This window comes from Paramisgurnus dabryanus, chromosome 22, assembly GCF_030506205.2.
Source record: "Paramisgurnus dabryanus chromosome 22, PD_genome_1.1, whole genome shotgun sequence".
NCBI classification, from domain to species: domain Eukaryota; kingdom Metazoa; phylum Chordata; class Actinopteri; order Cypriniformes; family Cobitidae; genus Paramisgurnus; species Paramisgurnus dabryanus.
Window position 1 is genome coordinate 15,296,479 of NC_133358.1, and position 15,301 is coordinate 15,311,779.

The 15,301-nt window shown below is 35.5% G+C and overlaps 1 protein-coding gene across 1 annotated transcript in view; it reads left to right on the plus strand.

The window, feature by feature from the left end:
- Window positions 1-5,442: 5,442 nt before the first annotated feature.
- vps41 (VPS41 subunit of HOPS complex) overlaps window positions 5,443-15,301 on the plus strand; it is a 30,772-nt gene continuing 20,913 nt past the window's right edge. The window contains exons 1-3 of the mRNA XM_065294894.2: window positions 5,443-5,659; window positions 6,054-6,095; window positions 8,546-8,653. Coding sequence (XP_065150966.1) covers window positions 5,639-5,659; window positions 6,054-6,095; window positions 8,546-8,653 — 171 coding nt within the window. The 5' untranslated portion in view covers window positions 5,443-5,638. The remainder of the gene's footprint in view (window positions 5,660-6,053; window positions 6,096-8,545; window positions 8,654-15,301) is intronic.

The following is a 15,301-nucleotide window of genomic DNA, read 5'->3' on the forward strand; positions in this document are numbered from 1 at the left end:
CAAAAAAGCTCCTCTAATTCTGTATGAAGAAAGAGAATAGAATCAATAAATCAATGCTAAGTAGATTGTAAAGAGAAAACAATATATATATACCTTAAGCTTGGTGACAGTGCATTAGTAAATATCCAATATAAAATTAGGAAGGTTCAATTTCAATAATTGAAGCCATCACCCAGTTAACACTTATTTTTACAAATTAAAAATAAGAGCATAAAAAGGTTTTCATTTGTATAATTCAAGCTTTAAATGTTTGTAGTTTGTGGTAATGCCTTCGTTTTAGATGATAAACATGATTATTAAGGTATGTGTTTGTTAAAAGAGAGAAAGTAAAAAGAAACGTATCCTTATTTGATTACATTTTTAGAGCATTCATGTGATACTTTTCCACAAATGAGCCCATTAATTTAGTGGAAAAACAGGTAGGACATGGCAAATACTCCCATTTAGCAGCGAGCCAATGAGTACTGACTGCTAAATTTACCACTTCACTGAGTTTTACATGTCATGGTCATTAACTGTGTAATAAATACTAATTGCTACTGAGGGCATTGGGCCAGCTCTGATGCAGGGGTGCATCCTAATTATAGGGAATGGCTTGGTAAGTGAAATAAGACATTGTCTTTCTCCATTGGGAGTTAATTGTGTGGTTCAGGCCCAATTCCCACATTAAACAAGAATTATGTACCATATTATTTTTCTTTTTAGGGAAAATTAGTATCCCTTGGGTGCCACGTTTATAATGAAGAGACATGTTTGTGGTCATGAATATAAATAAGGTTGCTTAATCAAAAAGTAAGCGTACGTATCATGTGACATACTGTAGATAAAGAGTCTTCATTACTTAGAAAGTGGCAATACTTCAAGAATTAATGAATAAATACAGCGTGTCTCATTATAGGGGATAAGTAAGGTTTACCAGGAGTAATTATATAAGCTGTCAAAATTAAATTAACTCAGTAGAAATCGCTATTTATTAAGTCTAGTGATTTTGATGGATTGCAAACAGAATACACAATGTGAGTATTCAATGTACCACCATACCACAAATGATTTGAATTGATTAACTGCACAGAAAAATTTGCATTTATTGACAATTACCTAAAAACAACATTACGTAAATGTTACTGCAACCACAGGTTAAAAAATCATGGATTATTGAGTCAGCTGAGCTTGCTTAGATCTAAAGTAAATGTGTTTATCGTAAACTCAGCGTGATTTTCTTTTTGGGCCCGGTAGGGGATAGAGAGGGTGATGATGGAGAGAGAAAGGGCCAGTGCACCCCACTCGCCCTCCTGCCCACATCAGACTGTACCAGCAGGCCAGGATCGATCTAAGGGGAAAAAGATGGGGAGGAGTTAGAAATTATATGAGAGAGAGTTAGAGAAGTGATTTCCAGAGGGCAAGACAGGACAGAGAGAGGAAGACAGGTCTACACTTGTCCATCTGTGATATTATTCTCACCTTGAAACCCCTCATTGACTGTGGCCTCAAAGGTCTAGAGAAAGTGAATCACAATGACACTGTGTGTGGAAGACTGTGACTGAATCAAAGCAGGGTGGAGACCTTGACCCACGTTTATTTTATTTTATTTACAAAATAATATTGTGATGGCCCTCCATGAAATGAAGATAATATTTGTATGCTTATATTGGTAGCAGAGAAAATAGTAAATTATTTAAAATATTTAATAAACAAGGACACAAGTTGCAGGGGATTCGTAAAGAGTTCTGCATATTGTGCTTAGTCCTAAAAAACAAGACTAGTGCAATGAGATATGAATCACAGATTAACACTAGTGTTGTAGTCAAGATCACCTAAACCGAGACCAAGTCATGGCCAAGACCAAGACAGGCCGAGACCAAGACAAGACCAAGACTTTAAAGGGTCGAGACCGAGTCAAGACCAAGACAGGCCGAGACCAAGTCAAGACCAAGACCAGTGCAAGTCACTGCATTAAAACACTTATGATAAAATGCGGAATATACATATGATTAGGCACTTCTTGTCTGTGTGTGTGCGTGTGTGCGTGTGTGTGTGTGTGTGTGTGTGTGTGTGTGTGTGTGTGTGTGTGTGTGTGTGTGTGTGTGTGTGTGTGTGTGTGTGTGTGTGTGTGTGTGTGTGTGTGTGTGTGTGTGTGTACCTGGTAATTATCACGTTGTGGGGACCAATTGTCCCCACAAAGATAGGTATACCAGTGTTTTTGTGACCTTGTGGGGACATTTTGATGTCCCCATGAGGAAACAAGCTAATAAATCTAACAGAATGATGTTTTTAAAAATCTAAGTTATCAGAAAGGTTTCTGTGATGGTTGGGGTTAGGGAATGGGGCAGGTAAGGGGAATAGAATATACAGTTTGTATGGTATAAAATGCATTACCTCTATGGAATGTCCCCACAAAACATGGAAACCAGAATGTGTGTGTGTGTGTGTGTGTGTGTGTGTGTGTGCGTGCGTGCGTGCGTGCGTGCGTGCGTGCGTGTGTGTGTGTGTGTGTGTGTGTGTGTGTGTGTGCCATCAGAGAAGTTGATAAAATAATCAAAGGTATTGCAGATATGTGGGAATTTATCTTGGTCTATAAGCAAATAAATGTGAAAAAACACTAAAGAGCTGAAATCAACTTAACCATTTAATCTGAACTGTCTTTCAATGGCTTGCCATCCACTTAACACAATGCAGGTGTTTTTAGTAATCAAATAAGAAAAACTGCCATTGGGAGAAACTTAAACAATGCCAACATCATATGCTAAACCTGAATAAACTGCATAAAATTAATGATAAAAAATAAATTTGTGATGTGCACTGCAAAAAAATGATTTTCAAGAAAAATTTTCTTAGTATTTTTGTCTTGTTTTCAGTAAAAATATCAAAAATTCTTAAATTAAGATGCTTTTTCTTGATGAGCAAAACACCCAAGAAAATAAGTCTAGTTTTTAGACCAAAAATATCAAATTTAAGTGATTTTGTGAATAAAACAAGCAAAAAAATCTACCAATGGGGTAAGCAAAAAAATCTTGAACTTTTTTCTTAAACACTAAATTCAAGAAAAATTCAAGATTTTTTTGCTTGTTTTATGAACAAAATCACTTAAAGTTGATATTTTTGCTCTAAAAACTAGACTTATTTTCTTGGGTCGTTTTGTTCATCAAGAAAAAGCATCTTAATTTAAGAATTTTTTGATATTTTTACTGAAAACAAGACAAAAATACTAAGAATTTTTTTCTTGAAAATATTTTTTTGCAGTGTGCCATCAGATGTGGTCTTGACCGGTCTTGAAATAAAATTCTGACTCATCTTTGTCTGAAACCGAGACGAGACCGAGTAAAAATGCAGTCGATTCCAAGACGAGACCAAGACCTTTAAAAAGTGGTCTTGAGACCGAGACCAGTCTCGAGAACTACAACACTAATTAACACTTTGACTCCTCTTTTGTTGTGAAAACAACTCCCACTCAAAAAACATAATATATAATATATAGCATAATGTTTGTGCAGCAAACACAGACAATACTCAGCTCTAAAAAAGCAAAACTACTGAAAAGACCGGTCAAAACAACAGAGATATTAATAAATAATGTGCAGTGATGGTGATGTGTTGAAAGGCAGGTCAGGAGGCTGAAAGAATCTGGAGGTGATGAGGCTCTTATAGGTTTTGTGTGATAGGTGTGTGTACGCGTGTGTGTGTATCAGGAGCTTGTCAGATGAGACACCACAATGACCTCAGCACCAAATTAAACATAAAGGTCACTTCCTAAAGAAATCGTCTCTTAACTTGTAGAAGACACTTTCTTCCAAAGAAGATTGACTGCATATCAAGATAAAGGACATACAACCTTCTTAACTCCTAATCATAATGCCAGTTTGTTTCAGAAAAAAGAGCATTAGTGCTTCATTTTTTTATTTACTTATGGTAATAAAAATTATTCACATTTATAGAAAAAATAAGTAAATATGTACCGTTCAGAAAGATGCTGTGTAAAAACCATGTAGAATAAAATGGAAAGGACATTATAAGTAAATAATTTAGTACAGCCTGAAGCATTGTAGAGCAAATAAGCAGAGACTCACAGGGTCATTTCTCATCAATTATTAGAAAGTTAATCTACAGTAAACATGTGGCAGAAATGCAACGCCCCTTGCCCACCACCTTGCAACTGTTCAGCTTTTTAAAAAGCTTTTACTTCCTGTAAAGAGACTTACAGAAAAATTGCAATGGCAGTTATAATTAAGGCGTACATGTAAATTTAACTTGATTCGCACTAATACTATAGGCTTTAGTGCAGAAACATACTAGATCATACTTAATATATTCTACAGTGAGCTACTTCTATCATTTACCATTAACACTGTGTTGGTTTTGATCTAATTTATTACAACCAACATGTCCTCCTGAATAGCTTGATGGTTGAGCATTGTGTTACCAAAGGTATTTTGTGGATATTTGATGTGTAGGCCTATATGTCATTTGCATAATTTGTCAAGCTTAGGTGAATGGAGCTGATATTTTAACTCATAATAAATATGTCAAGCAAAGCTTGCCATCCCATCCAATATTAGCATAAACATATGAGACACATTGACAGGCTGTCTTAGATGATCCTGTCCCATGGTGTCCTAGCAGTCATTTACAAATCTAACAATGACCAAATATATCTCAGTACACGTCTACTTTTTGACGTATGTAGTACAATGAGCAAAAGTATAACGTAGACTCTTGGGGACAGCTAAATATGTGGGCATTTATTTTTTATTTGTCAGTGTTGCATTGCAATGGCTTTTATTTTTTTAAATAAATGGTCCGGAAAACAATTCAATTGAAACTAAATGAAAACAAAATTGTTTTACACTCCTTTGTTGAAGAATTGAAACGTAGTTCGCACCCGCATCCTTTCAAACTACAGAGAGATATTGAATTTCTAATTGTTCAAAATATTCTTCCAAACTTTTCTTTAACTTATAGACACATTCTTTTTGGTTTTTATGATGATGACAAGACACTATTCAATGCAAGCTTTTGTATCAATCTTATTTTAATTACTGGAAAGTTTCATATCCATAAATCTAAATGTACAAAAAATAATCCACACTTCAATGTCTTCAAACAAGAATTTAGTTTATATTTGGATACAATTTCGACATCTGTTCATAAGAAAGCTGTAAAAACTACCAAAATTTGTAAGTTATTCAATCTTTTACTTTAATTTGCTTGTAAATTGCCCTCTCTATTATTATTATTATTATTATTATTATTATTTTTAATTATTTGTATTTTTTTCCCTTCATGATCTTAATGTGAATTTCATCAAAACTCCATGTACTTATCTTATCTGATGATTTCTTATGTTTATTACTTGAAATTGACGATATGTCGCTGTATCTTTCTTTTTGATTGCAATAAAAAAAAAAATCCTTTCAAACTACATATCCCATGATGCACCATCGATCGACACTTCCTGTTGTTGTCATGTGATTCTGCAGCGACCGTAATGAGAAATGTATGAATAGCTGCGCTGGTTTACATATATTTTCTTCAGCAAAGGATGTATTTGAGCGTAAATAAAGTTATAAATACAGATGACAGACGATAGGTTATTAGACTGAAACCGAATTAGCGTTATATCTGCTCGAGTGAAGCTTGTATCATGTCGGAAGTGGAGGAGCAGGTAGGTTTCTGTCAACATGTTGTCAGATGTAAGAGCGAGCTGTGACAATGTATGTTGTGTTTGTATGTTTAATTTCATTGCATTTAAGCTATTCGAGATTGTACTTGTAAATGGTCTATATAAAGTATTTCAAATGTTACTGAAGCTAATATGCTAGCAGGATAGATTTACTAGGCACTTACCAATACCACTGCCAATGTTATTGTGACGGCAAGTTTACTGTTTTCTGTGATGGCTGTAGTGCTTTATAAAATAACTTCTATTTGTGCCTAACAGGAGTGTAGTAAAAGCTTTGTTGTTATTATAACTATTTGTATTTAACAAATTTAATATCGCCCGTTAGTATTATGTATTTCTTATTTTAACTTAAAACACTTGCATGTCCTTTTTTCAGGGAAGAAAACCAAGTGAGGAGACAACGACAGATGACTCAGAGGTAAAATTTAGTATTTCTATACATTAATACATGGGTATGCATTGTTATTTTTTTATTCATGACCTGTCAAATGTCTTAAAATAACCAAGAGAGCAATGTCGTAGCAATGTTTGTGGTGACCGTATAAACTGAATAATTGACTTTTATATAAATATTATTTTCAAATTATTCAATTGCCCCAGTCAATTATTCCTTACGTAAAGTAGTTAGTAACTATAGCATTAACATTAAAACTTTTATTGTAACAATGTATTGTCTACAATGCAATAATGATATAAATGGCATAAAAACAGAGAGTTAATGTGATGATGGGTAAGTTTTGAGAAAGGATTAAGCATCATTTGTGTGCTTATATAATATTTTGTAATCTTATGCATGGTTGTTGTGCATTTACTTCTGTTAAACATATTTTTACACAGTTCTGGTGAGACGTTAACTGTTGAGGTTTATTGTACAATATGTGACCCTGACTGTGAAAACCATAATTACGAAATATTGAGCATCAAATTTTGATTTCACATTGATTTCAATCTTTGAAATGGCCTTACCAAGTCAATATTTAAAAATATCAAGGTTATCTTTTGTTCTTGTTATGTTCTTTACATTATGTAGGATGATTTTATGTCGAAAACAGTAAATAACAAAAAAATGACTTTTCACATACTGGGTCGCATATTTGCATAGTTATTTACTGTCACATCTATCCCCATAATACCAGTCACCTGTAATCATTTAAATAAAACTAGAAGAATTGTATTGATCATTAAAACAGAGCTTGACTTTAAGTTAAGGAGATAATAGAGATGAAGTTGTTTGAACAGTGGCTTTCTTTTCCTCGTAAATGAAATTGCAGGGCATTGAAATTTCCTATCTTCCTCATCTACCCATACACCTTGAGACCATGATTATATTTGTCTTTGGACTCACATTAAGCGTTTAAGTTCATAACTTTATTAAACTCTTTCTCTCTCTCTTTCTCACTCTTTCCCTCTCCTCTGGTCCCCATCCCCAGCATAACACTTCTTGGTGTTATCATGAAGGTGTTGCAAGTTGTATAAAAATATGCTCTCAGATGAACAACACCTTTTTTTCTATGTGTCTATCTCTCAACAACGGTTTCAGTCCCTCCTTCCCAGTAGTCATTTAAAGAAATAATTGACCCAAAATTTGTCTGTCATTGTTTACTCAATTAAATGACTTGACATTTGTTCATCGGTAACGCAAAATACTCACGTATCTCTTATTCTGTATAATGAAAGTGAATGCAGTCAATATCCACAACTAACAAAAACAGCAACAGCTTTTTTCCACAATATAAAGTATTGCATATAAGTTTCAGTAAATGATGTCAGAATGTGCCTCTTCGTTCAGCATACCTTCACACTGTAAAACAAACCATCTAGTCCCATGAAGAAAAGCAAACGCCTCTCAAAGCTTAAAGTAAACATGCCACACAGCTTCTAAATGTGATGTCATGCAGTGAAATGAGGAAAGATGCTGGCAGCGTTTGACATTAATCTGTGATTTTGAGACCCAATGCTTCAGCGTAGCGTTGCAACCCAGCAAAGTTTCTAACTAGAGAGACAGAAGCAGAGAATGAAGGATGAGCAGGAGAAGAGTGTGTGGACGGTCACAGCACTCCAGAAAAGGGGCAATTAAAGACAGACTCCCCTTCATCCCCTGCTCCCCAGGGCACCAATTAGGAGCGGCAGGGAATGAGGCACAACACTCATCCACCACATCGCCGTGGCGATGGCAAACACTAACAAGAGGAAGAAATTATGGGATATGAAACAGAAGGGATATTATCGCCACCCTCCCCACCATAAAAAGTTTGTCAAGAAATGTCCCCCCCTCTATTTCTCTCCATCCCTGTCTTTAATGGCTTTCCAGACCATGACAAATGCTCGGACATTAGAAATTTCACATCTGGGCAGAAAAGGAAATGGACAATGGGAGTCGCTGGTAACCGGAGAGATGTTTGCAGAAATGAAAACCGTACAGTCTGCTTGTAGTCTAAGGGCACATTATCTTAGGACACATTATGCCTAAATGTTATATTTGCATCAGGATCATTCAGATCATCAACGAAAACATAGATGTCATGTGTACAGAGTGGGGGATGCAAGAATACCTGTTAGAAATATGTATAATATTTAGTATCCAAGTAGTATGGACGCAAAAGCGACAAGAATGCTGCAGATAAGCATCTATAGTATTAGGGCACTTCTCATGTTATTGCTTTCCTATCACAAATCGCTTTGCTGTTGTCGCTTGCATTACAAATGCAAATGCATTACAGTGAGAAGACTTGCTTAATGCAAAGTGGATAATTTTAGCACATGCTATATAAATGTGAGAGAAGAGCCATGTGAAAGCCATGTGAATATAGAGCTGTTGAATTGAAGATTCAGAACTGACGATGAAATTTTTTTTGTGTGTTTCACCAGGAGGATGACACTGAGGAGGAGCCTAAACTGAAGTACGAAAGGCTAACCAATGGCGTGACAGAGATCCTACAGAGGGATGCAGCCAGCTGCATGACGGTGCATGATAAGGTGCATAGACGTTCCCTTGCATGTTTTCAGTACATGAGGTGCAATACATGAGGCATGATGTTTATCATGTATATGTGTGTCTTTATATGTTTCTTAAGTAGGGATGCATATCAATTAATCGCGATTAATCTATAGCAGAATAAAAGTTTTTGTTTACATCATATATGTGTGTGAACTGTGTATAATAATTATGTATATATAAATATGCACACATGCATGTATAATTTTAAGAAAAAAATATATTTATATATTAAGTATTTATATTTATATATAATATAAATTATACATAAATATACAAATGTATATACACATGTAAACATTGCTTAAATATATACATGCATGTGTGTGCATTTAACTATACAAAGTTATTATACACAGTACACACACATATATGATGTAAACAAAAACTTTTATTCTGCTATAGATTAATCGCGATTAATTGATATGCATCCCTATTCTTAAGATTTAGAATCAATAACAAATTGTAATTCTGTTATGCATTAAGATTAATATGTGACCTTGCTTTTAAAAACCCAGCTAAAGGCTATTTTTAAGATTTACTGTTTTCTGCATAAAATCATCCTACATAGTGTAAAGAACATTATGTGAAAATATATCCTTGATATCTTTAATATTGACTGAGTTTGAAATCAATGACTAAAATCAAACTTTGATGCCCCTATATTCTCAAAATCAGATTATAAGACTTTAACCTGTATTTCACAGACAGGGTCACATATTTAAAATGTCTGTCTTAATTACAAACATTAAAGGATTAGTCAATTTCTTTAAAAAAATCCAGATAATTTACTCACCATTATGTCATCCGAAATGTTGATGTCTTTTTTTGTTCAGTCGAGAAGAAATTATGTTTTTTGAGGAAAACATTCCAGGATTTTTCTTATTTTAATAGACTTTAATGGACCCCAACACTTAACAGTTTTAATGCAGTTTCAAAATTGCAGTTTCAAAGGACTCTAAATGATCTCAAACGAGGCATAAGGGTCTTATCTAGTGAAACGATTATCATTTTTTGCAAGAAAAATAAAAAATATGCACTTTTAAACCACAACTTCTCGTCTATCTCCGGTCCTGTAACACGCCAGCACGACCTCACGTAATATGTCATCACGTTAAGAGGTCACGGATGACGTAACTAAGCCCCAGTGTTTACGAGTGTGGAGAAAGAGGAGCGTTCCGACGTTGTTGTATGTCGAATGATGCTAACTAATGTCTTTGTGTCATCAGTTTATTGTTTAAAATGATTCGCAAATGTGTGTTTCATATGCACTTGACATTTTGCCGTCATTACCTAATTACATGAGGTTTCGCTGGCTCGTCACACAGCCAAGGAAATAGAGAAGTTGTGGTTTAAAAGTGCATATTTTAAATTTTTCCTGCCAAAAAGGAAAATCGTTTCACTAGATAAGACCCTTATGCCTCGTTTGGGATCGTTTAGAGTCCTGTAAAACTGCAATTTTAAACTGCATTAAAACTGTTAAGGGTTGGGGTCCATTGAAGTCCATTAAAATGAGAAAAATCCTGGAATGTTTTCCTCAAAAAACGCAATTTCTGCTCGACTGAACAAAGAAAGACATCAACATTTTGGGTGACATGTTGGTGAGTAAATTATCTGTTTTTTTTTTTAAAGCAAATTAGGAACGATCCTTTAAGTAAAAGTAATTTTTAATTGCAGTCCTATGAAATTTATTCAGATTTATAACTTAATTTGAATTTTTTCTTAGATAATTTTAATTGATCACATTCCAAATGTCAATCCTTTATGTTCATTTAAGGATGTATTTCTTTACATGTGTCTGATTTTCAAATAGATTTAATGATTTGCACTTAAGCACAGTGTTTAAAATAACATTTTTGACCATTTGACCCCATCACACATTCTCTCAGAAAGGTGCTTACTGCACGCACAAACACTCAGCCTTTCACTCATTTCCTTTTCATTTCCTCTACTTTTAGATTTCTGTGTCTTTGTCTCCTGTCCTCTTTCAGTTTTTCGGCGCTTTGATATTTTTGTTGGTGGAACATTCTGCGTAGTCTGGTTAATCGTCATGGCAGCTGGTTCACTCATGCACGGACGCTGTGGAGGAGTAGTCATACCTAGTTATGTCTCCTCACCTGATGTTTTATTAACCGCTATTGATTTTTATCCCCCCCCACTTTTCTTGCTTTTCCCTTTGGGACCTCCTCCCCTTCCACCTCTCCGAAAAAGGCAAGCTTGCAAGCGGAAGACATGTTCAAAAGCTGAATTTTCTATGAAGGTCCCCTGTTTATTTACTCTTTTACCTTCTCTTTATATCTATATATAAGTCTTTCTGTCTCTTTAATGCATGTGTGCGTGCCTACGTACATACAGCCTCCATACAAGACGCGCCCTAGCGACTCACCTGCCTAATGTTGCTTCATATTTTAAGTGCCAAGGATCCAAATTTCATTTCACCAATTTCATTTTGGTAAATCCCTTTAAGAGCCACTGAGGCTGGCGAGGCCACCCCTTTTATTTATTTATTTTGGTCTGATTTTATTTGTGGAGATTGCGGGGGTTCTGGTGGACATGCTCGACTGTGCCTGTAAATATAAGCATTTCATTATAGACTGCAGTGAGGCATGGGGCAGTGCGGTGTGCTGTGACAGGGTGAGGTCTGTACACGTATAAGCAGATGTGTGTGTGTGTATGTGTTTGAACACGGGGTAACCTTAAAACCTGAAAATGGGCTCATTCAGTTTGTGTTTTAAGCTGTAAAGATGGATGCTTTGGGTCCAGTCTACCCAGCAAGCAGATTATACCCCATATAGTCTTTATAGGCAAAATAAACTTGAATTTAGTTAAATGTAGTTTTTACCACAATAACTTGCAAGATGTATGATATTCCAAATCTGATATCAAGTTTAGCCTATACATGTGGGCTGCCTTAAAAAAGCTAAATTGCTCGCTGACTAATGTGAACCAGGTTCCTTGCACATGGTGATCGAGCTTTCATATGTGTGATTTTTATACATCAAAATTGACCCTCAGTTATTTTAATACACAATAACCATGCATATCACTGTGGCTCAGTGGGTAGTTCATTGCATTAGATCTGCAAAGGTCATGGGTTTGATTTTAGGAAACAAACATAGTGATAAAAGAAATGTATTAAGGGCGATTCTCGCGAAATTAGACTTATGAGGTGTAATGAAACATTTTGATAAAAAAGTAAATACTATCAAAATAAGAAGCATACAGTTACAAACATCTCTTCATGTACTATTTTGCACAGGATTTTAAATTACATCATACAAAACAATTTTGTTGTTTTTTCCCATAGGCTGTAAAAAAAAGATGGACGACGCCTGTTCGCTCTCTTCCTTTAGTGAAAAGTGAAGCCGCCAGTGTCCCGACATGGCGCTGACATCTTGGGTCTTGAGTCTGCGCAGTAGCGATTTCGGGACCAGTCATGCGCAGTAGTGAGCAGAAAGTGAAGCCGCGAAATCAAAACCCCGCCCTCGCTCTTGTAGAATGCGCATATCACACGATATCACAGCTGTCAATCATGACGTGACACCACAGTTTTTATATTATTAAATAACTAACTAAACACAAACCTATTTTAAAAACAAACATTTGAATGTACATCAGCGTGATAAAAACTACATTAAATGACAGAAACCAGCTTCGGAAAAAAGATAATTGAAGTATAATTAATTTTTTTAGTTGGTCTCAAGTCCCATTGAATAACATGGGGAGGCGGGGTTTATGACCTATACTGGGACCAGTCACTGGGGGGCGATCGAGACGTTTTGACTTCACTTATCAGGGCTTTTGCGGCACACTTGTTTTTTCCACATTTAAGGTGAAAATTTTCATTACCGCAACGTGTCCCTGAAAGGATTTGGGTTCTTTGACATGGAAATATTTATAATTAAAAAATAAAAAGCTTCAGTGCATGTTATACTATAAACATTTACAGTAATTAAACATGTGGTATTTGGTGATCATTGGTAAATGTAGAGACAATAGTAGGGAATATAAATGTGTCCAAGACCAATTTTCTCATCCTTCACAACAATTTTCAATCATTGTTTAAGCAAAAAAAAAAAAAAAATAGTTGTAAGGGACATAATTAACTGTGACACTCAAGATGGCTCCAGGTAGAGCAGTTCTTATTTTTTTTCTTTAGATAAAATTTGAAATTTTGTTTGTCATAGTACCTAGACAACTTTTTAGTTCTCATTACCGAAACATGAGTTTGTAAATGCATATATTTAAAGGTGCTCTAAGCGAATTGAAGCGTTTTAGACCATAAAACATTTTTTGTTACATACCGGAAACATCTCCTCACTATCTGCTTGCTGCCTGTCCGCTGATCAAACTGTAAAAAAACGCGATCTCTGTAGATAGCCCAGGCTTCACAAACGGCAATATCAACAAATGGCCAAACCTAGCCAGCACAAAACAAACAAAGTATTCCAGCCAATAAACGACAAGAAGGATTTGGGGGTGGGGGTTGGGCGCGTTCATGAAAGCACGGAAGGGAGGGGGAGGGGGAGGAGTTAGCTACGCTCTGTCTGTTTGAAAACAGTTCAAACATCAACAGGAAGTGACGTCGCACATTATTCGCTTAGAGCGCCTTTAAAGGACAAGTTCGGTATTTTAGACTTAAAGCCCTGTTTTCAGATTGTTTATGGTCAAATAGAATGGTTTTGACTGAAATTTCGACATTTTCGGCTGCCCTGAGAATTTTCGCTTGTTTGTGTTTCAGCTCAGACCTCTACAATGGCTTTATAGGTGCACTGGAACAATCCTTCCTAAAATGCATTAAACTTTCGTTTACAAAGACGTGAAACTCACCGAGTGGTCAGGGGTGTTCACTGGTATGCTCACACAAAAATCGCTCCAAAAGACGCATTCCAACAGGTTTTATCGTAGTTTTTACCAACTCCATTGACTGTATTAGACGTCCTGTGAGGTACGGTATTACTCCGCGCCAGGAACTTTGTTTCTATTCTTGCAATTGGCAAAGGCGGATTAGCGCCACCACCTGGGCTGGAGTGTTTATTATTCAAGCTCTAAGCGGAAGAATGTACGGGTGTGAGGCGTTTGGGGAAATAGGTCCACAAGTTAACAACGAATGCTAAAACAGCTGTTGGAAAGCATCTTTTGCAGCGATTTTTGTGTGAGCATATCAGTGAACACCCCTGACCACTCGGTGAGTTTCTCGTCTTTGTAAACGAAAGTTTAATGCATTTTAGAAAGGATTGTTCCAGTGCACCTATAAAGCCATTGTAGAGGTCTGAGCTGAAACACAAACAAGCGAAAATTCTCAGGGCAGCCGAAAATGTCGAAATTTCAGTCAAAACCATTCTATTTGACCATAAACAATCTGAAAACAGGGCTTTAAGTCTAAAATACCGAACTTGTCCTTTAATGTAATATCATGTTGCGGTAATGATACCATTAATTTTGGAGGATTTTAAAAATATTTCCTATAGAATTATTTACAATTTTAGATTATCATTATCAAAAATTGAAAATAATTCTATAGGAAATATTTTTAAAATCCTCTAAAAATAATGGTTATAGTAAGTTCAGACCTTTATCTTATATGTGCAAAAAATGGCTTCAAGGACTTTTTAAAAATTCAGATGCTGGACACCTTCTAAATCTGGATTTCGTGAGAATCACCCGTACATAGAATGAATGTGTTGTTAGTTAAGTTGGTTTAGATAAAAACATCTGCAGTATGTGTAAATGTAATTATATTATGATTTTTTCATCACGTGCCCAATCATTGGTGTACATTTATTACCATTTTTTTTACTATTTCTGACTTTGTATTTTTCTTATCTGTAACTTGTTTCCTCTCTGAAAACATATTTTGGCTGACCAAAGTTCTTTTATTGTTAGTTTAGATTTTTGTTGTTTTAAAAAGTTTCCTTTTTCTTATTCAATTTCAAATTAATTTAAAAGTGTCACATTATGAAAGTAAGAATAGAATATTAGCAAATGTAGTTGTTTAGAAAAAGTATATAAGGAATGGGCAACCTGCAAAGCTTTTAGCAAACTTGTAATAAAAACGTGTGTGTGAGAGTGGCTTTGTAATATAAATTTATAATCAGATTTATATTTTTCTACACTGTAAAAACAGTAAAACTAGAAAATTAAAAAACTCCAAAACCAGAACAATTTTTATCTAACTTATTTTGTTTTATTGGTGACATAAATGTTGAATAGGCTGGCGGTGATATTGTGAATTCACAAGAGATAATGGCAAATGATTTCCTCTGTTAAACTCTAAAATGTAATTGCATTAGTGTGACAGGCGAAGTGTTTCACTGGTGTGTAGGGTAAAGAAGTGTGACCTGTGGTGCATATATTATGTTGAGGCGTTTTGATATGTCAAGGAAAAATGCTATTTCACACTGGGGCGCCCTGATAAATAGGCTTTTCTGTCCTCCAGCAATTTCACACTTTTTGCCCTCGAGGGGACCGGCCATAACCACACACACAAACACACACTGGCATACACGCACAAACACTGAGGCTTCACAGCCATGCCTGGTAAAACTCATTTTTTAATACCTTCGCCATAGCTTTTAAGTCTGTATAAGTTCCGGATGTCCTGTGGTTCTGACTTGTATGTCTGACAT